The sequence below is a fragment of the Podarcis erhardii genome (assembly GCF_964252035.2).
Source record: "Podarcis erhardii genome assembly, chromosome: 16".
Lineage (NCBI taxonomy): Eukaryota > Metazoa > Chordata > Lepidosauria > Squamata > Lacertidae > Podarcis > Podarcis erhardii.
In genome coordinates, this window is record NC_138514.1 from 5956555 (window position 1) to 5983584 (window position 27030).

Below are 27030 nucleotides of genomic sequence, written 5' to 3' on the forward strand. Positions count from 1 at the left end.
AAGTGCAGAAGCCCTGTAAAATTTCTGTTCCAACTTGCCTAAGAGCAGAATAGCTGAAGGACTACTTGTCCTCACATGGAGAATCATGTGATTTTAGAAGCCGGAAGCAGCAGTTTTTGGTGCCCATGAGGACACTGAGACTAAGAAGGAGGAACCTCCACCCCATGGACAGTCCCCACGGACCCCATACTGCAGTAGTCCAGCTTCCTAGGGCTGTCTCCACACTGCTTGCCCCCAAAGAATCCTGGGAACGGTAGTCTTTTAAGGGTGCTGGGGAAAGTAACTCTGTGATAGGTGAACTCCAATTCCTAGGTGCTTTAAATGAACAAACCCACGCCATCTTATTCGTAACAACCGTTCAAATATTTGAAAGCCTACTAAAAAGTCTCTTCATCTTCTCCTCTTCCAGCTAATCATACCCAACTCTTTCAACCATTTCTCATCTTGGTTCCTAGACCCCATAGCATACTCTGGACATGCTCCCTTTTCTTCATAAAATGTGGCACACAGAACCAGCCCAAGACATAATGGAACCTGAGGTGAACCACAAAACGGCAGTTCCACTTCCCTGCCAGGCACAGGCGCTGGGTCTGCCTAGCTTTGGAAGGGGGCGGCGTCCGTGTGTGTCATCACATGCATGATGCGCATGCATGCAGTGGGAGGAGGCTGTGAGGCCCACCACAGCTGCAGGGAGGCCCACCACAGCCCAACAGGACCCCACCATCTGATGAGGCCAAGCCCCTCAAGACGGGGGGGGGGGGGGCTCAGCCCAGTTGGTGCCTATGCCTCCAGGGAAGATGGGGTGACCCAAGGTCTACATCTGTAACACGAGGGTGGGGGGCAGAGACCTGCATCTGCACCTGTTGCCCCGACTGAGGTGGTGGCCTTACCTTGCCTTATAGGCAGGGCTGTCTTAAGCATATGTGGTGCCAGGGTGCAAAGATCTGCCTGGCGCTCCCCCCCCCCCAGTTGCCCAGTCCCGGGCACACAGGAGGGTGGAGCCGGCCGGCCGCCTCAACGTCTTGCTGGCTCGGCTGCCCCCAAACCTGATGCCCAGCACTCCGACGGGTGGGCTCTTCCCCAAACTCAACTCTCCACTAGCCCCTGGAGGCATAGGCACTTCCCTGGAGGCATAGGCACCAACTGGGCTGAGCCCCCCCCCCCCGTCTTGAGGGGCTTGGCCTCATCAGATGGTGGGGTCCTGTTGGGCTGTGGTGGGCCTCCCTGCAACGGCACCACTAGCCCTTATGGGTAGCCCCAGTGGCGTAGCGTGGGGGGTGCAGGGGGGGCTGGCCGCACCATCTGGGGGTTAGGGTTAGGGGGCGCAAATCCACGGGTTAGGGGGTGCAAATTACTTGCCTTGCCCCGGGTGCTGACAACCCACGCTATGCCACTGGGTGGGCCGGCCCTGTCCAGACGCAACACAGGTGCACCTAGTTGCCACCACCAGTGCAGAGTGCAAGACAACAACCTCAGGCGATCTGGACCCAAGGCTTCCGCTGATGGGGTGAGAAATGGCACATGGGCATAGCCGGGGCGGGGCAGCTGCCCCCCAATCAGTAAAAATCAATATAAATCTGAGGTTCCTGTCCCCCCCCCCCAAAAAAAACTCCTGGCCACGGCCATGGGCAGCTCCCTCCAAATCAATTAAGTCAATACAAAACTCTTAACTATGTGAGGTTCTGCTCCCGCTAACATAAAGCCTGCCCCCCCCCTTACCTAAATCCTGGCTACGCCCATGAAGCTGCCTGGGCTTTTGCAGCAGCTGCAGCCAGGAGCATCGCGCCCCGCGCCGCCCCTTCCCTTTCCACCCCCGCGCAGGCTTGCCGGAAGAGTGCGGCTGGGCTTACTCGGAAGTAAGTCCCCCTGCGCGCCCGCCCTCTTCTCCTCCCTCCGCGAGGGGGCGGATCCTGGCCGGGCCGGAGGGCGGCGCGTGGCTCCCGGGCCGCACCAGCGGAGATGCGGCGGGTCCCGCGGGCGGGGCTGGCGCTGCTGCTGCTGCTGGAAGTGGGGGTGCGCGTCGCGCTGCTGGGGCTCTTCGTGTGAGTGCAGAAGCGGGGCGGGATGCGGGGCGGGTCGCGAGGGAGGCGCGCAAGGCGCGGGCCTGGCATCCCCGGGAAAGAGGATGCGCGGATCTCTCTCTCTCTCTCTCTCTCTCTCTCTCTCTCTCTGCCGCATTGCACGCGGTGCAGCAGAAGGCCAGCTGGGCGATGCGCAGGAGAGGTGCCCCCCTGCGCCCTCCTGCGCCCCAGGAGGGGAGAGCCAGGCCTGTCGGTGCCGCTTTGGGGGCCTGGAGTGATATGCGATGTGCGGCCCCCGGAGGACACCCTGGCACCTCTGGTCGTGGGTATCTGCCTGTGCATATTGTGTGGCTCGCAGGAGCTGGAAAGAAAATCCGCCGTGCCGCTTTGCGCCCCATAGATAGATGTCTGCCCTGCTGCGCGGCTGCATTGTATGGGCCGAGGGCCCCAGACGATGTCCTCCTTCATCTCTAGGTCTACGTGCCTCTGGTGCAGGTTTCGTAACATAAGGGCCTGGAAAGGTGAGGAACAGGAAGCTGCCTTCTGCAGAATCGGGCCCTTGGCCCATCTCAGCTCAGTTTGCCAACCCTGACTGGCAGCAGCTCTCCAGGGTTTCAGGCAGGGGTCTCTGGCCGGAGATGATGGGGAATCTCCCTTCAAGGTGGATGCCATACTAGTACAGTGGTACCTCGGGTTACAGACGCTTCAGTTTACAGACACTTCAGGTTACAGACGTAACCCAGAAATATTACCTCGGGTTAAGAACTTTGCTTCAGGATGAGAACAGAAATCGCGCGGCAGCAGCGGGAGGCCCCATTAGCTAAAGTGGTGCTTCAGGTTAAGAACGGACCTCCAGAACGAATTAAGTACTTAACCCAAGGTACCACTGTATTCAGGAAAAGCCTCCTTATATCTACAACACACTCCTGGCTCTAATTCCAGCTGTGCTTGATACTTCCCCAGTGCATGGGAAATATCGCCAGAGGCTCTGTCTGACACACCCCTTTCCACCTGGTTCCTTCGCAGTGGGTATAACACAGGGGTCTGCAGGAAGCATCCCTATACTGAGTCAGACCACAGCTCCATTGAGCTTAGTGTTGCCTACCCTGACTGGCAACGACTCCCCAGGAAATGCCAGTGGCGAGCAGCTGATATGGCAAGACCTGCTGGCAGCACCTGGTCAGCTGACGTTCCCCCACCCCTTGTGTTGACACAATGAGAGGAGTAGCTACTCCTGTGTTTTGGCAGTGCTGTTGCTGCTTGTCTGACATTTGGACTGACAGGAGTCCAAGGCTGATGTGTTCTTTTTGGATTCGGCTCCAGAGATGTAGGGGTAAGGGCTGTTCTGCTCTGCACTTGTAATGGTGAAATGGTTCCACTCAACGTTGTTTAAATAATTCTGCTGCGTTCTCACAGCCCAGGCTTTTACTGTAGGGAGAGGCCTGTCTCGCCAAGCGGCCCCATCTTTTCTCTCTAGCTAGGCTGTTGAAAATGAACCCCTGTTCCTGTTAATCTCACAGGTGCCTCGACTTTTAAAATCAGTTTCTGATTCATGCCCACGGGAAAGGAGAGAGGAGTTGCTATTTTGCAGTGGATCAGAGCAGACTCCGAGGGCATTTCCTTGCGCTAGGAGAAAGCACATGTTTTAACCCTCACATGACTCTCAAGCCTGGTCCAGCACTATTTTACGTATTAAAACTCAATTTCAAAAACAGTGGGAGAGATGAAAAGAATCCCTTGTTGTTCGTTTCAGTTGTTTTAACTGGTTTTAAATTTGTATTTCTACCTTGTTGTAGGGCTTGGGACCTTATGGTGAAGAGCAGGCAATTATTATAATCAGCATCATTATTGTTAATAGTCCTGTTGCAGAGAATATCCAAGAGGAGCCCATGCTAACTTGGTTAATCTCATTGCATGCACCAATTTTAAGAGCAAAGGATTGGCCAGGGTGGGTGAGGAGAGAATCACATTTTCACATATACAGTGGTGCCTCGCAAGACTAAATTAATCCGTTCCGTGAGGCTCTTCGTATAGCGGTTTTTTCGTCTTGCGAAGCAAGCCCATTGACAGCTTAGCGGATTAGCGCTATTAGCGGTTTAGCGGCTTTTAGCAGATCAGCTGATAAGCAGCTTATCAGCGGATCAGCTGATAAGCAGCTTAGGGCTTAGGAAAAGGGGGGGGGGAGGGAAAAAACCCCGCAGGAACTCGCAAGACATTTTCGTCTTGCGAAGCAAGCCCATAGGGAAATTCATTTTGCGAAGAGCCTCCAAAACGGAAAACCCTTTCGTCTAGTGGGTTTTCCGTCTTGCGAGGCGTTCGTCTTGCGGGGCACCACTGTACAAAATATTGCTCTTCACTTAGAATAGGGATAGGGGAACTGTGACTCTCCTGCTGCTCTTAGACTACAGTTCCCATCATTCTTGACCATTGGCTGTGCTGGCTTAGAGGTGGTCAGAGTTGGACTCAGCAACTCTTCTCATTCCTGACTTGGAAAACACAAAATGCACGGCTTCAAGGGGAAGTCATATAGACCCTATGCAACAAATAAGTAGCAAATACGAATTTATCATGTGTGCATGTGCACACACAGTCTTATCATTCAGACAGGCCTGAGAATGCTGAACGGCCCAATGCTAGCTTGTAGGTTTTTGCACGATCAGTGGTATCAAGCCTGCTGAAAATTCATTGCTTAGAAACATAGCCACTCTCCCTGCCTTGAGAGGGTTTCCTCACTTACATGAGATAAATGCACCCTCCAGGCTGCTGAAATCTGTAGTTCATAACCTGCAGAAATCCAGCTCTAGAGCTTGCACAGGTTCTGCCCCTCTTATCAACCACTGTGTAGGTCAGAGGTGAGGCAGAGTCCCTTACATGTGTGTGCGTGCAGTGGGGAAAGCACACCTTGAAATTTATTGTTTGTTTAATGTGCCTACACACTGACTTTTGTCACAGGTGACCTCAAAGCAGTATTAAAAAAAAATCATTGGTTCCAAATCACTGAGCACAATTAAGATACCGTATTTTTCGCCCTATAGGATGCACTTTTCCCCCTCCAAAAATGAAGGGGAAATGTGTGTGCATCCTATGGGGCAAATGCAGGCTTTCGCTGAAGCCTGGAGAGCGAGAGGCATCGGTGCGCACCGACCCCTCTCGCTCTCCAGGCTTCAGGAAGCTATCCGCTAGCCGTGGGAGAGCCGCGTGAAGCTCTCCCGCGACTTGCAGATAGCAGCCTGCTCTGGGGGCTGGGGTCAGGGGAAGCCCAGGCTTCCCCAGCCCCGCACCTGGGGGGGGGGTTCTTCTTTATTTTCCCACCAAAAAACTAGGTGCGTCCTATGGGGCGAAAAATACAGTAACTGTAAAACATAATCAGTATCAATACTAAAATCACGAAGCAGATTCAAGACTCAGAATCAGTTTTACCAAACCTGCAGCAAAACAAAAGGGCTGTGAATTCCCAAGAAACAGTGGCGTAGCGTGGGTTGTCAGCACCTGGGGCAAGGCAAGTAATTTGCACCCCCTAACCCGTGGATTTGCACCCCCTAACCCTAACCCCCAGGTGTTGCGCCCGGTGCGGCCAGCCCCCCCCCCTGCACCCCCCACGCTACGCCACTGCCAAGAAACTCATGGCTGTCCATGCCTAGAGGAGGAGGGTGTTCCAGGACTGGGGCACCTCTGCCACGCTAGAGACATTTGGTTTTTCCTCTCCTCCCTCTCAATACGCATCCTGCCTGGACTGGCATTCCATGAATCCAGTCTTCTGGGCGCAGGGAGCCAAATCGAGGTCAACTAAGTGACTGGCTGCCTGTTCCTCATATGATTGGAGCTCCTGTATTATTTGTGGTTATTTGGAATTTTGGTTTCTTTACGAAAACAATATGATATTTCAAGTGATAATAGTAGACCTCTTTGAAAATGCCTGCTGGAAACGGTTGCATCATTCTTGTTCCTCAGATCTCCCTGTGATCATATTGGGAGGAAACCCCAGTACTGGCTTTCTGCTTTTTATTTAGGGTTAGGGTTAGGGTTAGGGTGTTCACACATTGCATCCAAGGGGTGCACAGTCTGCGTGGACAAGGGTTGTACACGTGAACAGGTGCACACTCTTTCACACACTTAACGCGGGCGTACAGGCTGCTTGTACCTGTGTCCAGTGTATTGTGCAAACGAGACTTTAGTCCTTGGGTTGTGCTTCCTCTCTAGGTTCACTGAGCTGCTGCCTCCTTTCCAGCGAGTCATACAGCCGGAAGAAATGTGGCTTTATAAAAACCCCTATGTGGAGTCCGACCATGTACCCGCTAAGCCCATGTTTGTAAGTATTCGTTCATGCCAGCCGTCTTGTACAGTGTAGGCTGTGCTTGTAGTTATGTGTCCTTTGCAGGCAGATGCCGCTTCAGATTTGTCTCCAGTGCATGGTACGTTCGGTGAAGCACACATCTATGTTAGGGTTAGTCAGTGGGATGCCCTCCAGATGTTGTGGATTGCAATTCCTATCATCATCACCATTTTATTAAATTTAATAACTAACACCAGAAGCTTTTCTTCTGGCAATTATAGGGGTAGAGCTACCTAAATCAAGAGTCAGCAAGGTTTAACAGCCATGGGCCGGATCACTCCCATGGAGATCATCCATGGGCCGGGCTGGCACAGCACGATGCCAGAAATGGCTTCTGCGCATACACTGATGCTGAAAAGCGTGCCTGCGCAGAAGTGATTTTCAGCGTCTGGACATGCACAGACGTGATTTCCGGTATCTGTGCATGCACAGATGTGATTTCCGGCGCCGCTTGGCGAGTCCCCGTGCCATGCTGTGTTGGTTTACCGCAGCGCCCGGGGGACTCGCCAAGCAGGTGGCTCGTGGGCCGGTAAAACAGTCTTTGTGGGCTGCATCCAGCCCATGGGCTGCACGTTGCCGACCCCTGACCTAAACCATAGGTAGGCAAACTAAGGCCCAGGGGCCGGATCCGGCCCAATCGCCTTCCAAATCCAGCCTGCAGACGGTCCGGGAATCAGCATGTTTTTACATGAGTAGAATGTGTGTTTTTATTTAAAATGCATCTCTGGGTTATTTGTGGGACATAGGAATTCGTTCATTATTTCTTTCCAAAATATAGTCCAGTCCCCCCACAAGGTCTGAGGGACAGTGGACCAGCCCCCTGCTGAAAAAGTTTGCTGACCCCTGACCTAAACTGTATAGAAATTTATTCATGTATGTGACTAGAGTGGCAATAATGTTACTCGCCCCAAAATGGAAAGAAGCAGAAGTCCCAGGGAAGGAAGAATGGATACAAAATCTTAATGGAATATACAGAAATGGTGAAACTTACCGGAAGAATAAGAAATCAAGATAACAAACTTTTTATAAAAGAATGGAAATGGTTTATTGAATATTTCCGGATAAATTGTACACAGATAAGAACATTGGCAGGATTATTGTAATAACCTGCAGTTCTGTAAGAGTATATATTTAAAGCAGATGAATAAATGAGCAAATTAAGTTAAATTTGGACATGCAGAAGATATTAAATAAGGAACCACAGAAAGCAAGGGAAGGAAGTCAAGTTTTGAAATGTTAAAATGATTGTAAAATGAAATGAAAAAATGAAATTGAAAGCATGAATAAAATAATAATAAATAAAATAATAATAATAGTCATCATCATCATCATTCCTGGGCATTGACCATGCTGACTGGGACTGATGGAAGTTCCTCTTAGTCCCCTTGGACATAGGATTACAGCCTTAATCTAGGAACTCTTCCTAACTGGACTTGATGACGTACGAGGTCTTTTCCCCAATAGGTAAGGGGTGGGGATCCTGTCTCCCTCCCAAAGTCGCTTGATTACAAGTCTCGTCATCCCTGACCATCGGCCATGCTGCTTGTTGTGGATGGGGGATAGGGTCCAAAACACTTCGTGGAACCATGGGATTGTAGCGTTGGGAGAGACCTTAATGGTCATCCATTCCACCCCCCTGCAATCCCTCAGCTCCAAGGATCTCCTATAAGCTGGAGAGTCATAAATACCTTAGCAATTTAGTTAATACTGAATATTGACTACAATCACAATGTTTAATTGATTAAAGTGAACTGTTTTCTCTTGATTTATCAGGCAGCATAAATTTGAATATAGTACTTATAAAAATTGTGGGTGGCAAGCACCTTTTTCCTTGATAGGTTGTATCCAACGAAGATCTACCCGGATAGATCCTGTGAACTTCATGAGCATAATTTAGGCCTGTCCATTATTTTTGATGGGTCCGTTCTAATGCTGGATACAACCCTATAGTTTTGTTGTTGCTCTTGCAGCGCTGCTGACTCGTATTTCTTGTCTCTTCCCAACTCGTTCCAGATCATTTCCTTTTTGTCTCCCTTGATCTTGATTCTACTGGCGAAATTCTTCATGAACGCAAACCAAGACGATACACGGGAAGCCTGCTTAGGTGAATACATCTTTGCACGCCACAGCTGATCTTGAACAGCTTTGAAAGGGGGGGCTATACACATTCACAGCGGATAAAGCTATCTGTGGCTGCTAGTCACAAGGACCTTGTATTGCCTGCAGTGTCAAACCCAGTACTAGTTTCTGGGCCAGGAGAGAGAGATGCTTTTGGGGCTCATATCCTACTTATGAGTTCCCTTAGACATCTGAATGGGCAGAAACAGGATGCTAGATGTGAGGGGTCTTTCGTCTGATTTAGCAAGTCTCCAGACCCACTTGCCTACAGGACTGCCTCTCCTGGTCTGCCCCGCAGACATAGGCGCCGACTCCATGGGGCCTGAGGGGGCCCGAGCCCCCTCAAAAATTCGTTTGGGGGGGCTCTGCCCCCCCAATAATTTAAGAAAATTATTAGTTATATTATGCTTTGTAAAATGACAAAATTATGTTGGTATTTTTTATTTTCCTTGTTTGACGATAGTTACCTTTTAAAATACATTCAGTAATGAGTTAAAACAAAGCCACTCCCGATCTAGAGAGGGGGTGGGGTTGCGGGCTCTCGACCCATCAACAATCTCGCGGGGCTTCCCCCTAGCTCATTAATATTCACCGCCCACGGCGGCAGCCAATCGGCTGCCGCAAAGGGCGGGCCCTCACAGGTTCACTTAAGGTCGGGGCAGCCCGGGGCTCACCCCTTTCGTTCCCCCAGTAGCAGCGGTTTGGAGGTCTTGCGCCCCCCCAATATTTTTTATAAGTTGGTATGGGCCCCCGCCCCCCCCAATATTTTTTATAAGTTGGCGCCCCTGCCCGCAGAGGACCTTAAGGTCCATGAATAACCATAGTTTAGAGATCCCAGGCCCTAAGGAAGTCAGACTATCCTCCACCAGGGCCAGGGCCTTTTTAGTGATGGCTCCGACCTGGTGGAATGCTCTGTCCCAGGAGACCAGGGCCCTTCAGGATTTAACCTCCTTCCGTCGGGCCTTTAAGACAGAGCTATTCCACCTAGCCTTTAATTTGAATTCAGCCTGATCTTTTATTTCCCTTCTCTTCCCTCCCCCTCCCTTTTATGAAGATCACCCGCTCTGAGACCCCACAGCTAATTCTCCCCTGGCCTCCTTGCTGACCCAAGTAGGACCAATTCAGCCAGCTAGCGCTGGGGATTATCTAATGCTTATTTCCCCTAAATTGATGTTCGAGTTTTGATTTTTATTGTTATTCATTCTTATACTATATTTTATGCTGCTTTTATAATTAAGTGTTTTTAATTTAATCTTGGCTGCCTTGAGCCGAGTTTTTGAACTGGGAAGGGCAGGGTATAAATAATTTGTTGTTGTTGTTGTTGTTGTTGTAAACTAATTCTAAGCTTTGAGTCCAACTTACCCCCTCCACAGCAGAAAATGAAAGAATACATCAATGGACCAAAAGAAGGATCATCTATAAACTTAGAACTGATTTGAGTGTTCAGATAAACCATACAGTCCAGTCCGGATGGGCCTTTTCTGTTTACTTCTTAGGGCACAGCAGCACCACATATTTAAAGTGCTTTAACAATCTTCCCAGGAAACTCTGGGAATTGCAGTTCTGTGAGAGTGAAAGGTGTCTCCTAGCAATTCTCAGTGCACTTAACTACACTTCTAAGGATTCTTTGTGGAAAGCTCTGACATTTAAAGTCCTACAATAAATTGCTTTAAATGTATACTGTGGATCAGGCCCTAAACCCCTACCTGCCCCCTGAAGCAGTCAAAGAAGTAAACTTTTATCGCTTGTTTAATTTGTATTCCCCCAAATGGTGGTCAAGGTCGACTAACAAGCAATAATTCAAACAAAATAAAATAACAGTAAAATATAAAGTAAAAAAATTAAAGCACACCGGGGCAACATCAGTAAAGTCAATCTTCTGATGGTAAAATTGTTTTAACTGATTTTAACATTGTATTTTTATATTGTAGTAACCTGTCCCAGGACCTTAGGGTGAAGGGTGGATAATAAGCAGTATATATATCCTGCTAAATAAGATGAATGAATTCATTTATTCCATGCAACCCACACAAGCCAACTGCAATGTATTTCCAAGACAGCTTCCTGTCCACATAAAAATGTATTTGCTTGCCAGTGGAAGATGCTTTAGAGAGGGGACTGGCTGAGCTTCCCTTGAGAAGGAGTTTCAGAACTTGGGGGCAGCTACCAAGAATAGCCATGTACTCGCCTGCTCTAGCTTTGAGCTGGGGTGCAAAGGCACTGGGATAACTGGAAAGAGTAGCTTCTTATTTAACGTTACAAAATAGAATTTTACTTTATTTTCTATAGAGTACAGTTCAACCATTTTAAACATATCAAGCTTCTTGGGTGGGGTCCAGCATATCTGAAGGAGTGTCTCCACCCACATCGTTCAGCCCAGCGGTGAGGGCCTTCTGGCGGGTCCCTCACTGCGAGAAGCCAAGTTACAGGGAACCAGGCAGAGGGCCTTCTCGGTAGTGGCGCCCGCCCTGTGGAACGCCCTCCCACCAGATGTCAAAGAGAACAACAACTACCAGACTTTTAGAAGACGTCTGAAGGCAGCCCTGTTTAGGGAAGTTTTAATGTTTGATGCATTACTGTATTTTAATATTTTGTTGGAAGCCACCCAGAGTGGCTGGAGAAGCCCAGCTAGGTGGGTGGGGTATGAATAATAAAAATATTATAATCATCATCATCATCGTCATCATCTTACCAGCCCCATCACTGGAAGCCCTGAGCTAAAATTTGTGCAATGGGGCTTTCCCTCCCACCCCCATCCATTCCTCCCAGAAGGAGAAGGGGAATCTCTCTCTCTGACAAACTTCAATGCTTGTGTAGATGGAATTATGGGAAGACCATGGCTTGAATTCCACGACTGTGTTTTACCTTTGCAATAATTCTCCCCCTTAAGACAGCCCTCTCGCCACAACATTTCTGACAATGAGCCTGACTAGGGTTGAATCAGTAAAGATGATGAAAACGATGGTTCTGCCGTCTTCTTTCCTCCAGCTGCCAGCCTGGCTCTTACCCTGAATGGTGTCTTTACCAATGCTGTGAAGCTGGCCGTGGGCAGGTGAGATCCTGTTTCTCTGTGTGTGTTTGTTCTAGTCCTTTCTGTAGAGTGTGTATTTTTGCATTTTGACTGCCAGTTGCAGAAGGTTGGACCGGGCTGCCTGCATTTCGGAATGAGATAAATATCCTGAGAGTGGCAGAGTAGAGAGTAACGTTTCAGAATGCAATGGGTTTGTCTCTGCCATTTTTGAATGCCCGTCCCAAATGTGGAATAGTTCCCCAGTGCTAGAGAACGTAGCATAATTTATGTATTTATTCATTAAAACTCTTTCTGCACATATATACACAGCATATAATGCCCTCTTTCATTATGAGAAGTGGTACCATGGTGGTTCATATTGAGCAGAAAGGGCCTGTCCTGCTAGTTTTCTGCTTGCAGGGACATTACTACCACCACCGATTCTATAGGGGAGTATTAAAAAATAATGGGTTGTATCCAACTAATTTCTACCCAGACTATAGAATCAAAGAATTGTAGAGTTTGAAAGGACCTTCTAATCCAAACCCCTGCAATGCAGAAATTATTTCCATAGCTATCCCTGGGTGGGCCCAAATCACAAACCTTCTGGTTCACAGCCAGACACATTGAGTAGGCCTATTGAAATGGATAGACAGGCTAACTTAGATCCAACTCTAGATTTAGATGTGTCTACTCTGAGTGAAAGGGACGCAGGTGGCGCTGTGGTCAAACCACAGACCCTAGCGCTTGCCAATCAGAAGGTTGGCGGTTCGAATCCCCACAACGGGTTGAGCTCCCGTTGCTCAGTCCCAGCTCCTGCCAACCTAGCAGTTCAAAAGCACGTCCAAGTGCAAGTAGATAAATAGGTACCGCTCCGGCTGGAAGGTAAACGGTGTTTCCATGCGCTCTGGTTTGCCAGAAGTGGCTTAGTCATGCTGGCCACATGACCCAGAAGCTGTACGCCGGCTCCCTCTGCCAATAAAGCGAGATGAGCACCGCAACCCCAGAGTCGGTCACGACTGGACCTAATGGTCAGGGGTTCCTTTACCTTTACCTTTACTCTGAGTGGAAATTAGTTGAATATGACCCAATGGGTCTACTCTGAGCATGGCTGACATTGGATACAATCCATGATTTTCCTCCACCGCTGATCCAGTAAGCCACCTCAGGATTCTGCTATCACTTGCCACCTAGTTCTGCTCTATGGGTAAGCCAGGCAGTCTGTTTCCTAGTAAACGTGGCTCCTCAAATCCCATTCACCTTCTATTCCTTCATCTTTCTTTCTTAGCTGCTTCTAGGCTACTGCCTGGAGAGTAGAGAATGAAAAGGCAGGGTTGGGGGGGGCGGGCTGGGCAGGGGTCTCCTAGATGTTGCTGGACTCCGGCTCTCATCTTCTCTCAGCATGGTCCATTCCAGCTGGAGGTGATAGGAGTTGGGATTTGGCATTTATGTCCTCTGCTGCTGCCGCCTCCAGAGCAGTTTTCAGCCAAGCAAAGGCCATTCCTTGCAAGACGCCAGGATGGGTTATGGAAGGACCAGTAGTTGTGGAGTCTGCAAGAGGAGCTGCATGGTCAGATTGTGGAGTGCAGCATTAGATTTCACCTTGCTTCTTCCTCTCCACACTTATTGTTCAGAGCCCCATGCTTTGCGTCTCTTCCTCACTCCAGGCCTCGACCGGACTTCTTCTACCGCTGCTTCCCAGATGGCCGGGAAACCCTTCAGCTGCTGTGCACTGGGGACGCGCAAATAGTGACCGAGGGGCGCAAGAGTTTCCCCAGTGGACATTCCTCTTGTGAGTGCGCAAGCCGTCTCGTTTGGGGGCTGCAGCCGGGGATGGGAAGCACCAAATGGGGAGATGGGATGGATCCAGGGTGAGTTCAAGGCAGCCATGCACAGATCTCTCCAGGGTGCATCTGCAGAGAGACTGTTTTGTGAGCAGAAGAATGTCCTGGCTACAACCATATGGTACACTTGCAGCATTATAAATCCCCATGACGGCTCCTCTGCCCCATCTCCACCCCTGCAAACAGGTGATCTTCATGGTTGCTGCTTTGCTTGATCTCCACCCCTACCCATGCTATCTCCAAAGACTGCTCGTTCACCCGATCTCCAGCCCCCAATCCCCAAAGACCCCTCCTTTGCTTGATGTCCACCCCCACCCCACACAACATGCCTATTAATATACAGGCCTGAGTTTCCACTTCCACTGTTCTCTGTCTTTATTCCTCCATCATCCACCCCCTTCTCCCTTCTCTGCAACTGGAACAACTTAATCATCTCCCTCACTGTCAGTGAACTCTCAGCTGACCGGAACCTGCAGCCAACCACCAGACCAATACACCTGATCCAGGCCCTGTCTAGTAAAATCTTAAAGCGATCACATTTCCTCTGTTAGAACCTGTCACCACAGCTCTTTGCAGTCACAGAATGTTTATTCAAAACTTAGAGCAAAATGAACCACATAGAGAGAGTTTCTCTACAGACTCCAACTCCCATCGTGCTTGACCATTGGCTATGCTGACTGGGGCTGCTGGGAGCTGGTCTCCATGTTGGCTTCCACTGCTCTGAATGTTCCCCTCAATGTGGCTCACCTGAGAGCCTGTGCCATTGAAGTCTACAGGGCTAACTTTTGAGTCCTCTTGTGTAGTGTTGCCTTGCAAAGGCATTGCCCACCTTCTGAGCTCAGCCTCTCCTATAGCTTGCCGAGAGATCAGGGACTATTAGTTCCTCAGGTGTTTATGGATTTGTCGCTAATGTTAGCGGGGACTCTTTGTCTTGCTGGGTCTTGCAGTGATCATTCCTCTCTTCCAGTTGCCTTTGCCGGCCTAGCCTTCAGCTCCTTCTACATCGCAGGGAAGCTCCACTGCTTTGCGCCTGGAGGGCGTGGGCAGTCCTGGCGCCTCTGTGCCTTCTTGGCGCCCCTCTTTGTGGCGATGCTCATTGCTTTATCCCGCACCTGCGATTACAAGCATCACTGGCAAGGTGAGTGAGAAGTTGATGAAGAAGTGAGGCACATGCCACGAAGATGGCAAGTGGCTGTCTGCCTGTGGCTAACCTGTGTTGTTGCTTGACTACAATTCCCATCAGTTGTAGCCAATGGGCAGTAGTCAAGGAGGATGGGAGTTGTAGTCCAGCAACTCCTGGAAGGCTTCAGGATGCCCAACTCTGGAGTAATGGGTGGAGGTTGGCTGTACTCCCTACTTAAGTGCATGTCTGCGTCCAAGCCAGGGTTTGGAACACGATAGAAGGCTGAATCCCCTCCTGCCCATTGCAGGATTTTTACTCCGCATATTCCTCTGGAAAAAAACCAGCTGACAGGTGTCAGGAATCCCTTGCTCCCTGTTGCCTTCAGACTTACCGTGTAAAAGACACAGCACACAGGGGAAAGTGATTGGGAGGGAGGAGGGGAGAAGCAAACTATGGCACCGGTTTTTAGAGCAGCAGCCAGTTGATCTTGCCACCGCTGGACTTCTGGGTTTTCCCTCCCTGACACCCAGTTAGATGAGCTGCATATCTGACCAAGCATGGTGCTATCTTGTATTTTTCCATTCATTCATTTGGAGAGGAAGCATAGACCAGTGGCAGAGCACATGGCTTTGTATGCAGAACATTCCCTGCTCAGTCACTGGTATTTCCAGTTTAAAAGGCAGGTAGCAGGTGATAGGAATGACCTCCCTTCGCTTGAAGCCTTGTAGAGCTTCTACCGGTCAGAGTTGACAGTTCTGGGTTCGATGAACAAATGGTTCAAACCGGTACAAGGCAGCTTCCCCTATGAGGAAGGAAGAGCATTGCTTTGCATGCAGAAGGTCCCAGGTTCCATCCCTGGCAATGGACAGGGAATGTGCCATCTGAAGCTCTGGAAAGCCACTGCCAGTCAGAGCCAGGAATACTGAGCTAGATGGACCAGGGGTCTGACTCTGTATGAGGCAATTTCCTACTCTTCTCCCTACACATGGAGAGGATAGAAGCAGAGTTCTGTGCTGTTGCTAGCCAGCCCCAAGCTGAAACAATCTTTGCATTCTCTCCTCTTTGTGTTTTCTTCCCAAGATGTGCTGGTTGGTTCAGGAATGGGCCTTGCATTTGCCTACCTGTGCTACAGACAGCATTACCCACCTCTGACTGATCCCGAGTGCCATCAGCCGCTGCGGCGCAAATCCAGGTTCTCTGCCCCTGAGAGACAAAAGCTGACAGTCTCTGGTTTCAGCCTCGATGTATAAAGACCTCAGGATCCCCACCTGCATGTCCTGGGTGCTGGAAAAGGAGGGAGGCCACAGCCTTCGGTGTTACTTTGTGCCTGGAGGAGGAGTGCGGTTGGATCACACCATTTTTAAATGCCGGCAGTCCAGTTGGGGGGCTTTGAGATCTGCTCTGGCCCTACCAGTCTGTTTACACAGGGACCTAGGGAACAGTGCTGGGCATTGCATGGCAATTCTGGAGGCAATTCCCTCCTACTAGACAGCAGGGCCTGGACCAGTTGCATTTCCAATCCAGCCCATGCCACTCTTAATAATGCAGTTGACCTAAGCCAAAAGGCAATCTGGTCCAGTCCTTTGCTGTAAGCCAAAACCATCACCTGCAGCTCTCCTCCACACAGATCATCAGAGCTCCGTCCCAGCCAGGGTGTCTCCTACACTGAACACCACTCCCTTAAACATGACCCACATTTTATTGACCAGCAGTGGGACACTCTCCCTCCCATTTATTCTGGATGGAGGAGAGCTGCAGAGAGCTTCTCTCTGTGAAAGGGCCTGGTGATGCCTCCCCCCCCCCTTACGGATGAAAGAAGGCACACCAACATGATTTTGGGGTCCTGCCTCTTTCTCTGCCCTTTTGTGTTATGCCACACCCAGGGACAACCATATTGGGACTAGAGTTGATGGCACATTGTACAAATTTCAGAAAGTTTGGTGACCTCTTCTTTAGCGTAGACAGGATCCCTGATCGGTTTTCTGCCCATTCAGCTACCTCCAGGCTTTCCCCATTCAAATCTGTACATTCCCCACACAGTTTGGCTGGCTTTTATGTTCAGAAGCCTAGCAAGCCTAAAAGCGTGGGGGAGCAGAAGCATTTGTGGATCTGAGCCCACCTCCTTCATCAGATGCATGAAATGTTACCCTCGGCTGGTGGGGTGTACGGTTCTTGGGGAAGTGGAATGCAGCTTAGTTGGAGAGCATCTTCCTTGCATGCAGAAGGTCCCAGGGTCAGCTCCTGGTGTCTCCAGTGCAGCTGGGAAACAGCACCTGCCTGAGACCCTGGGAAGCCACTGCAGGTCAGTGAAGACTGAGCTAGAGGGACCCAATGATCTGACTTGGTATAAGGCAGCTTCCTATCTTTCTATAGTCCTCTCTCATATATACAGATCAGAGCCTGTCAGTTGAACCTCAAGCATGTCTACTTAGAAGTAACTACCAGTTCACAGGTGTTTACTCACCAGTGAGCATGTTTAGGATTCCAGTTGAGAGCAGAGCAAGACAATTTTGGGGCAGAGTTGCGGCTAATGCATGTATGATGCAATGGACTAATGAATGAAAGTTCCTGCCATGATGCATTTGATACCGTTTTTGGTACCAGAAGACTCTCTCTCCTTTTGTTTGCTGCAGCAGATAAGCCCCGTTTGCCCCTCAGCCACTCTGAAGTATCTGCTCCTTTGACCTCCTGCAAAAGTAGGTTCTGTCCTTTGCAGACCAGCTCTTCCTTAGATGGATGTGCATCTTCCAGAGGATGGGGGCACAGAGATGCAGCCTGGCACCCTGGGAACTGCAGCTTCTATTCTGAAAAAGGCAATTGTGTCCCTAGAGCTAGGAAGAAAAGCATAGAAGCTTTTTATCTGTTGTCCACTTAGAAAATCAAACAGTGCCCCATGTGGCCTTCAATATACTCCTGGTTTTAGACAGGTGGGGAACTTGTAGCCCTTCAGATGTTGGACTACATTGGCCACTATTCCTGACCATTGGTCATTCTGGCCAGGGCCGAGGGGAGTCCAGCAACATCTGGAGGGCCACAGACTCCCCATTCCTGCTTTAGGCTGTGACGAGTGTTTCCACCACCCTCATTGCACATCCATTCTGATTTTCCACATTTCCTTCCCTTGATCCCAGCCCTGAAAAATCTAGACTATGAAAACCTGAGTCTTAGCGACATTAACTTATTATATAGAATGTGGGTAATTTATTCTAAATGTCAAATGTGCAGAGTGTAGAGTCAATCCTGCTTTTATCAGGTCATTGCAGACTAGGGACTCCAGGCTTGTAGTGATGTGTGGAACTTTACTGTGAGAAAATCATGTTCTTTACCTGTTAATGTTTTATCTTCCTAGTAGCATATCTTGATTTCAACAAGATTCCCCATAATATTCTTGTTGACAGATTGGTAAAATGTGGGCTAGATGATGCTACTGTTGGGTGGATTTGTAGCTGCTTGACAAACTTTATCCAAAGGGTGCCCATCAATGATTCCTCGTTCATCTGGGAAGAAGTGATGTGTGGGGTTCTGTCCTGTTCTGTTATTTGACACCTTTATCAATGAGTTGGGCAAAGGAGTGTAGGATCCTTATCAGATTTGCAGGTGGCAGAGCTGCATGTAAAGTTCTGCATTAAGTTAGGAGGAATAAGGCACTCATATACAAGATGGGTGATGCCTCGTAAAAATGCAAAAGATTCAGGGATTTTAGTAGACCAGAAACTAAATGTGATCCCCCAGTGTTGTGCGGTATCTAAAAAGGCTAATACAGTAGTACCTCCGGTTACGTAATCCTCTGGTTACGTAAACTTCGGGATGCGAAAGCGGCAAACCCAGAAGTATTTGACAGGGCTTCGCCATTCGCGCAGGTGGAGAAGTGCTCCTCAGGTTGCAGAAACCTTGGGATCCGACCGGACCTCCAGAACAGATCCCGTCTGCAACCGGAGGTACCCCAGTACAATTCTGTTGCATCAACAAAAAGCTAATGTCCAGATTTCTGGAAGTAATAGTCTGATTTGCTCAGACGTCAGCTAGGGTACTGTGTCTAGTTCTGGGGTTTAACAAGGATATTGTTGAGCTGGACCATGTTCAAAGCCAGGTGACAAAGATGATAAGAGTCCTGAATATCTAGTCCTCTGAGAAAGGGGTGAAGAAGTTGAGTATATTTCAGCCTACTCTCTGGACAGTACTATTTAGAGGCAATATGAGGACCATTAATAAATACTTGAAGGGCCATCTCATAGAACAAGGGAGGGGAGAGTCCTCTGACCCTCCAGGTGTTAATTGAACTACAGTTTCCGTCATCCCTGGTGATTGGCTGTGCTTCCTGGGGCTGATGGAAGTTGTAGTTAAGCAAGCAACATTGGGAGAGCCAAAACCTTCCCACTCCTGACGTATAAGATGGAATGTGTTTGCTTACTTTTGCTTCAAAGGGTTGGCCCCGGACCAACGGGCTCAAATTCTCAGAAGGGTTTTTGACCAGCTAGCAGGAAGAACTTCTTGATGTTGCAAGCTGCTTGACAGTGGAACAAACTGTCTCAGAAAGTGGTGGACTCTCATTCATTAGAGGTTGTCCAACAGAGGCTGGATGGCTTCCTGGGATGGATGTTGTTGCACCATAGATGATATTTGAGGGCCTAGCCAACTCTGTATGTTAAACCCAATCACGTTCTGTTCAGAGTAGACCCACTGAAATCAATGTCCTAAGTTGAAGGTACAGAAATAGAAAACCCGAAAGAGATTAGAAAAGGATTCTTGGACTTTTATAGACATTTGTACAAAAGTAAAGAAAATAATAACACGAGAAAAATAGAAAGATTTTTAAAGGAAAAAGAAGTGCAGAAGATCCCGATGGGAAAAAAAGATAATCTGAATGCCCCCATTGAAATTGAAGAAATAAAAGAGGCGATAAAAGAGTTGAAAAAAGGAAAAGCTCCAGGACCAGATGGATTTACAGCTAGTTATTATAAAGAAATGAGACGCACCCTGCTTGTACCACTGAAAGAAGTTACAAATAACATTTTGAAAAACAGAGAAATTCCGGAAACGTGGAAAGAGGCCTTTATTACATTTATTCCAAAACAAGATTCGGACTTAACGCAAGTAAAAAATTACAGGCCTATTTCATTGTTGAATACTGATTATAAAATCTTTGCAAGCATACTAACAAAGAGAATGAAAAAGGTATTGCAAGAAATTATACATAAGGATCAGGCGGGTTTCCTTCCTGGCAGACAGATGAAAGATAATATAAGAAATATAATAAACATATTAGAATATCTGAATGCTAGGAATGAGAAACAAGCTATGCTGATTTTTGTGGATGCTGAAAAGGCCTTTGACAATATATCATGGGACTTTATGCTAAAAAATTTAGAATATATGGACGTGGGTACGGAATTCTTCAACGGAATAAAGGCAATATATACAGAGCAAAAAGCAAAGTTGGTAGTAAATAATACTACAACAGAAGATATAAAAATAACTAAAGGTACGAGACAGGGATGTCCATTATTACCACTATTATTCATTCTGGTACTGGAAGTCTTACTAAAATCAATAAGCAAAAATGAAGAAATAAAAGGGGTGTCTGTAGGAAAAAATGAATATAAAGTTAAAGTGTTTGTGGACGACTTAGTAATAACGGTAGAAGAACCATCGGGAAGTGTTAAAAGAATTTTAGAAGAAATAGATCAATTTGGTCAAGTTGCAGGATTTTATTTAAATAAAAAAAGACCAAAATTATTGCTAAAAATATGAATCAAGAACTAATAGAGGTAATGCAACAACAGACAGTGATTGAAGTGGTGAATAAAGTGAGGTATTTAGGAATATGGTTAACCCCCCAAAATATTGATTTGTTTCAAAACAATTACTTACCTGTGTGGAATGGAATAAAAAGGGATCTGGAGGTGTGGGGAAGATTGAAGTTATCTTTTTGGGGGAGAATATAAACGATTAAGATGAGTGTGCTGCCAAAGATGTTATTTTTATTTCTATCACTACCGATAATCAAGGGGGCATCAGTATTTAAAGAATGGCAAAAAACAATTTCAAGATATATCTGGCAGGGCAAGAAGCCAAGGATTCAGTTCAAGTTACTAACAGATGCAAAGGAAAGAGATGGCTTCGCTCTGCCAGACTTGAAATTATATTACGAAGCATCATGCCTCTGTTGGTTAAAGGAATGGATTAAACTAGAGAATGGGGAGTTGTTGGACTTAGAAGGGTTTGACAACAGATTCAGTTAGCTTGCATACTTATGGTATGAAAAGAAAAAAATTCATAAAGGGTTTGAAAACCACATCCTTCAAAGATCACTGATAGAGGTATGGGAAAGGTATAAAAATTTGTTGGAACCAAGACTTCCCCACTGGATTTCACCATTAGAAGTATTGAGTGTGAAAAAGATTAACATGAGGGGGGGGGATAGATAACATATGGAGATTTGATAGTGAGAGAGGGGGGGGAATGGAAAATGAAATCTTATGAAGATGTGAAATAATTTGTTTATGATTGGTTGCATTATTACCAGGTTAATGAAATGTTTAAAAAAGACTGTAAAGAGTGTGGATATGAAGGAAAAGATTCAAAATTTCAAACAGAGGTACTGAATAGTGAGTATAAAAATTTATCAAAAATGTATAAAATGTTGCTGGAATGGCATACAAAAGATGAAGAGGTTAAATCGGTAATGATACATTGGGCCAGAGATTTTGGGTACAATATACAATATGATGATTGGATGAAATTATGGAATGAAAGGTTAAAATTTACGGCATGTACTGCATTGAAGGAAAATATAATGAAAATGGTATATAGGTGGTATATAACGCCAGTAAAACTGGCCAAAATGTATAAAACATGTAATAAGTGTTGGAAATGTAAAGAAAAAGAAGGAATATTCTATCATATGTGGTGGGAGTGTAAAAGGGTGAAAGGCTTCTGGGAAATGATATATAATGAACTGAAAAAGATGTTGAAATATATGTTTGTTAAGAAACCGGAAGCCTTCTTACTAGGATTGGTAGGTAATGAAATAAATAAGAAAGATTGTAAACTTTTCCAATACGCAGTAACAGCAGCAAGAATACTTCTGTGTTTTTTTAAAATAATATTTATTACTTTTAAAAGAAGAGAAAACAGAAGCAGAAAAAAAGACAAAAAAGTACAATACAACATAAAAACAGTACAAAACACAACCTAAACCCATTAAAGTAAACACTATAAACTAAACTAAACTAAACTAAACCCACTCCCTAACCCTAGCCCTAAATAAAACAAATCAAAAAAGAATTTAAAAAAGAATTACATCCCCCCCTTTCAATACTCTTTCTTTCATTCCCTTGTTTCCTCGACCTCCTCTCACCTCCCTTTTTGTTTTCCACTTCTACCAGTTGTTTCAGCAAATCCTTTCCATCTTTCTCTATTCTCTATCATATTATACATAACATATTTTTTAAAACCTTATTTTAACATTAAAACTAAAATACATATATACACTGCTAAATTTAACATTAAAACTAAAATACATATATACACTGCTAAATCCATAAAATATCAATCCACCAATTTTCTATCACTCATTAATTTTGCAATATTTCTATATATAAACTTTAAATTTTTCAATCTTCTTCCATCAACTCCTCTCCCTGGTTTCGGATTCTGCCAGTCCTTTCCATCAATTCCATATAGTCCATCAACCTGGAAATCTTATGTCCAAGGCTCTTAACTCTTTTCCAGGTCCCTTCTGCAGATCTTCCTCATATTCTTTAATGCTAGAGAACAAATCTCGAGAAAACTCCATCCTAACAATATTTTTATTCCTTCTGGACAGTTCAGCCAGATTTCCATAGTTGAAGCTAGGGTCTATAAAGTGTTTCAGGACGTATTGCAAAATTCTTCCAAATCCAAAGGCCCCCAAAACTTCAATCTCCTCCAAATCCAAGTCCATGTCCCAAAAGTCAATTAATCCCTGGATAGAGGGATCTTTCCGACTTTCCTTCTTCAGTCCAAACCGAGATCCAATCCTCGAAATCTGACTTTTTCTATATTCAATCATAAAAGGCCTCAATTTATAGTCCTCAATTTGCTTCTGTAAAAATAAGGGTCCCGCTTGTGTTATTTTAGGTTCAAAAACAACAACTTTCTCTTTTTTCCTCCACCATTTGTTCTGCCAAAGTAGGTTCCTGTGCCAGGTCCTGAATGATTTCTGTGTTGGTGCTCTCTTCTTGTATCAAATTAGTCACTTTCTGTTCCAAGTTATCAACTTTAAAAGTCGTGGCATCCGTCTTTTTATTAAGCTCTTCCAGCGAATGATTTATTTTACATAATAGAGTCACAATATCTTCTCCTATCAACATTTTGAATAGTCCAAGATCAATCACTGGTTCTCAGAATCCTTATCTTGCAGCTGGGGATCCCCCAGTTACACTCCTGTAACAGTTTCAAAAGCTCCTTCTAGAGGGAATCAGTCTCTACTTTTATGAGTTCTTTCAAGCACAACTCAAGCAATAAACAAAGTTTTGATTTTCAGTTACTTTTCCTCCATTTTGAATGCAGAAGAGGACAATGGAAACAGTATCATGCTCTTATTTTAGCTAGCTGTCAAATCCGTTCTGTCAACGAAGTTTCCCCAAACGTCATCTGGCAACCCGTTCCCAGGTTCAGAGCTGAGGTGATTTGATTTTCCCCTCACTCCTGCAGGCTTACTAAGTTCAAAATTCAAAATTTCCCCCCTCTTCACCTGCCTCCAAGGGGGGTTTTGTATTTTTAACCGATGGAAATTTAATCCTTTATCAAAAGCTTTCAGAGACTTTAGCTTGTAACGTCTTTGCTTCAGTCTATTTACAAAAGCGGAAGGCGGACTTCCTTTTTATAACCTTCCCGCTTCAGCGCCAAATTAAAATATTTAAAGATCCAATTTTCCGTTCTACTCACGGGTAGTTGTTTAAAATCCAATTGTCCACAGGAAAAAGTCAGCGCTCTCCAGCAACAGCAATGTGGCTTCACTCCATGAAAAAAGCAGTCGATTCAAAGCACCGCGCTGCTCACCCCACATCGCTCCGGATCCCCAAAACAGGGTTTCCCCGCGAGTAGGGGAGGCGCAAAAGGTGCCAGCCAAATCCCAGGTTCACAAGCTTCTCCTGCCTGTGATTTCAATGGGTCTCCGCCTTCGCCGTGGCGGTCAGACCCTAATTTCCACGGAGCAAATTCCTCCCGATCGGAGGAACTCCGCCATTGCCTGGAGGCACCAACCCGGAAGTCAGCAGCTCAAAGATGGAAACAAGAAGAAATTCCAACGGTGGAAGAATGGAGAACGAAATTGACTGAATACGCAGAATTGGACAAACTAACAGGGAAGATTCGATACCAGAGAGACCAAAAGTTCATCGAGGACTGGGGGAGATTTACAGATTATCTGAAAAGCATATGTGATGAACAGATAATGCTTGTTGGTTTTCAAGAGACTCTGTGAAAAATTAAGAAATATTGTAAAAAAGAGAGTAAGAAGGGAGAGGTGATATTTAAAGGCAATATTAAGTTTAGAAATGCGTTAACAATATAAATTTAAATGAAAGATTGGCAGAGAAACTGAGGGAAGTCAAAAATAGATGAATGTGTGACAAAGTGTGGATTGATTGTATAAAATTGTTTTGAAAATGAATAAAAATATTATTTAAAAAAGAAATAAAAAAGAAATCAATGTCCTAAGTTAATCATGCCCGTTAACTTCAGTGGGTCTACTCTTAAGTAGGACTAGGATTGACTAAACCTGATTCTAGACCTTAGCAGGTTGGAAAAAATGAAACCCATTGACCCATTATAGTAGACTTTTGCAAAGAAGTCCCCCAAAATGACTACCTCTCAAATAAATCCCTAACCTGTTCACCAACATTGCATGTATACAACCTGCTGCTCTCTGCACCAGGATTTGTGGAACTGGGGCATAAACCCAACAGTAGCATTGCAAAAGACTCTTTAACAAGGTATCTCAAGGCTACTGTTTAAAATCAGCTTAAGAAGCAAAACTCAGGAGGTGCACATTTGCTGTGAGCTCCCAAATTCACTTTCTGCAGCTTGCACCATTTGCAAAGTGATTTGGGTGACGGCTGTGATGAGGTCTCTGCTGCAAGATCTCACTCTCAGACTTTTGCTTCCTCCCCTTTGAAACCGCCTTGCGCAAAAGCAGCTCTTAGGTGGCCAGCTGTCTACTTTGCATGTGCATGTGCCACCACACTGGTGATCTTTCCCTTCCGTGGAGTTCAGGGGGAGCTGTATATAGCTGTAGACTTAACTGCTTGTGACCCCTGCTCTCTCAGTGCTGGAGCTTGTCCTTCTTCAAAGCTGCACTGGCCTTCATCCATGCCCACAGCTTTTGTTGGTTGGTGCCTGTGCTAGGATTCCGCCGTTGTTAGGTTGGTGTGCTTGGGACAGTCAGAAGTTTCTTAATGTTGAGAAAAGATGGCCGCACCGTGACCACAGGCTGGTTCAACTCTGTTTCTCTGGGATTTGGGACCTTAAATCTGGAGAGGTTTCCCAATAGGTGTTTTACTTTCAGGGGACTTGGGATGGCATGGGAGAGACACCAGCAGCATAAACAGCCCTTTCTGCAGGGTGGGCATCCATTGGAGTGCCCCCATAGAAGGGGTGGGGGAGAGGTAATTAGCACAAGGCTTCCCTCCTTCTCTACAGTTGTTGTTCCACAAGCAGAATGTCACCTGGCTGCTCTTTGTCATACTGGATGTGCCGCATTTTCTGCTTGTCGTCACCCAAATAAAATGGTCCCCACGTACCCCTAAATAGGATAGCAGAAGGCCATAACTGGCATTTACTTACATCAGGAGTGGCAGGCTCCCAATGTCAATTGACCTTTCTGGCTGAGGCTGATGGAAGCCCACCTACAGCAGAGCTGGCTACCCAGATGTTGTTGAACTGTGGATTTGAGGCACATCCCCAAGCAGTGCCAAGTGCTTTTCTTTTCTTTTCACAAGGGTGATAATGGTTGTGGCTTCAAAAGGCTATTTAAGGCAGGAATAGCCAACGTTGTGCTCTCCTGATATTGCAGGACCACAACTTTCATCATCCTTGACCTGTTGGTCAGGCTGGGTTAGGCAGATGGGTGTTGCATCCCAACATCATCAGGAGGGAAGCACACAAGCTACTTCTGGTTTAAGCAAGGTAACAGTGGCAGGGAGATGGCGGTATTTCTGTGCAAAATGGCAACTATGAACACGCATAACATAGACTAGCACATCAGTTGTCAGCTTGTGGTTTGGTACCCAAAACTGGGTCATGGGCTAATGAAGGGAACACAGTCTTCATTTTATTTTAAACCTCTATTTAAGAGCAAAGAGACAAGTAAAAAGGCAGAACACCAAGAGAGAGAAAAGGGGGAGAAAAGACAGGCATATATCTAGCTAATAAAAAAGAAGTTTCATCCCGCAGTTGGAGATTAAAGGGAGGCCCCAGAACTAAAAATGTTGGGGGACACAGCAAAGGAAAAAAGAAAACTTGTGTCTCTAATGAAAGCTGTCGTGGGTATTTTAGAAAGGTGATGAGTAATATTAAAATAATACAGGAAAGTCTGGCTCAACCAGCCTCCTGTTTCCAACAGTCAGTCTTGGGTGACCTTGAGCCAGCCACTAGCAGCCTAACCTACCTCAAAGGGTGGTTGTGAGGATAAAATCAGCCGGGATCATGTAAGCTCCTAGGAGGTAGAATAAAAATGTGGTAAAAGGGGGAGGGCAGCAGAAAGAAATAGTGGCCGAGCAGATGTCTCAGGAATACTCAAAACAATTTATAATGAATGGTGAGTTTTCCTATGTTTACCCACGTGGGAATCTCAAGGTTTCGCTCCCATCATAGTTAAACCACTATCATTCCTGGTATGGCGCATTTTCGGGCAGTTAATTTTGTGCCTGCTTTGCAGATTGGGCTAGTCTGAACCATTAGTAGGTATGGAAGCGATTGTTGCTGTGATAAAGATTATTTTACCTTTGTTTTTCACATTTTGTACATTTTTAGAGGCCAAATCAATGGAGTTGTGTTTTCATTGTTTCACGGTTTTGTTTTTAAAACTGTCTTAATAAAAATGCTAAAACTTCAAAAGAAAAATCACTGCTGTATCACTTCTTTGGTCCTCAGATTAGGACTAAATGGGGCATGCGAGGCATTGCTGAATGTGAAACACTAACTTCTCGTTCTCCCTTACCTTGTGCACTCTGTAAAGTAGAAGTACTTGCAATCTGTCTTTCATGTTACTCATGAATGACTGCAAGGTGCTATAAACTCGGAAGCTATAAAACTGGAGCTCACAGAAAATATTTACTTCATTTTAGGCTTTCCCTTCAGATAGTTAAGACTGTAGTGTATGGCAGGGATTGGATTTGGCAAAGGAGGGATTAACTATAAGGTTACAATTCTGCAGACTTACACCAAAACACTGCAGGACTTAAGTCTGAGCAAACATGCAGCAGAAGAGTGCACTAAATGAGACTTTACAGCTTGCTCCTAACCTGTTTACTAACGTCTGTTTTTCACATTGTGCTCAACATGTTTTGCATTTACTGAGCTTAAACGTAACCCTA

The 27030-nt window shown here is 46.2% G+C and overlaps 1 protein-coding gene across 5 annotated transcripts; it reads left to right on the forward strand.

The window, feature by feature from the left end:
* The first annotated feature begins 1931 nt into the window (after nt 1-1931).
* On the forward strand, nt 1932-26557 carry PLPP5 (phospholipid phosphatase 5). Of its 5 annotated transcripts, none has more exons than XM_081843365.1 (9): nt 1932-2042; nt 6222-6330; nt 8368-8458; nt 11461-11524; nt 13150-13274; nt 14294-14464; nt 15530-15641; nt 18874-21540; nt 23713-26557. In XM_081843365.1, the coding sequence occupies exons 1-8, from the start codon at nt 1960-1962 to the stop codon at nt 18917-18919; spliced, it is 801 nt and encodes a 266-aa protein (XP_081699491.1). In that variant the 5' UTR covers nt 1932-1959; the 3' UTR covers nt 18920-21540; nt 23713-26557. The 5 variants fall into 5 exon arrangements, with proteins under 5 accessions (XP_081699491.1, XP_081699488.1, XP_081699489.1 ...); XM_081843362.1 differs by having other exon boundaries at nt 20976-21540; XM_081843363.1 differs by having other exon boundaries at nt 20976-21082; nt 23720-26557.
* Nucleotides 26558-27030: the final 473 nt, after the last annotated feature.

Excerpts from the sequence above, each read along its gene's own strand:
- PLPP5 (XM_081843361.1), top strand. The coding sequence starts at position 19,292 with ATGGGAAAAAAAGATAATCTGAATGCCCCCATTGAAATTGAAGAAATA.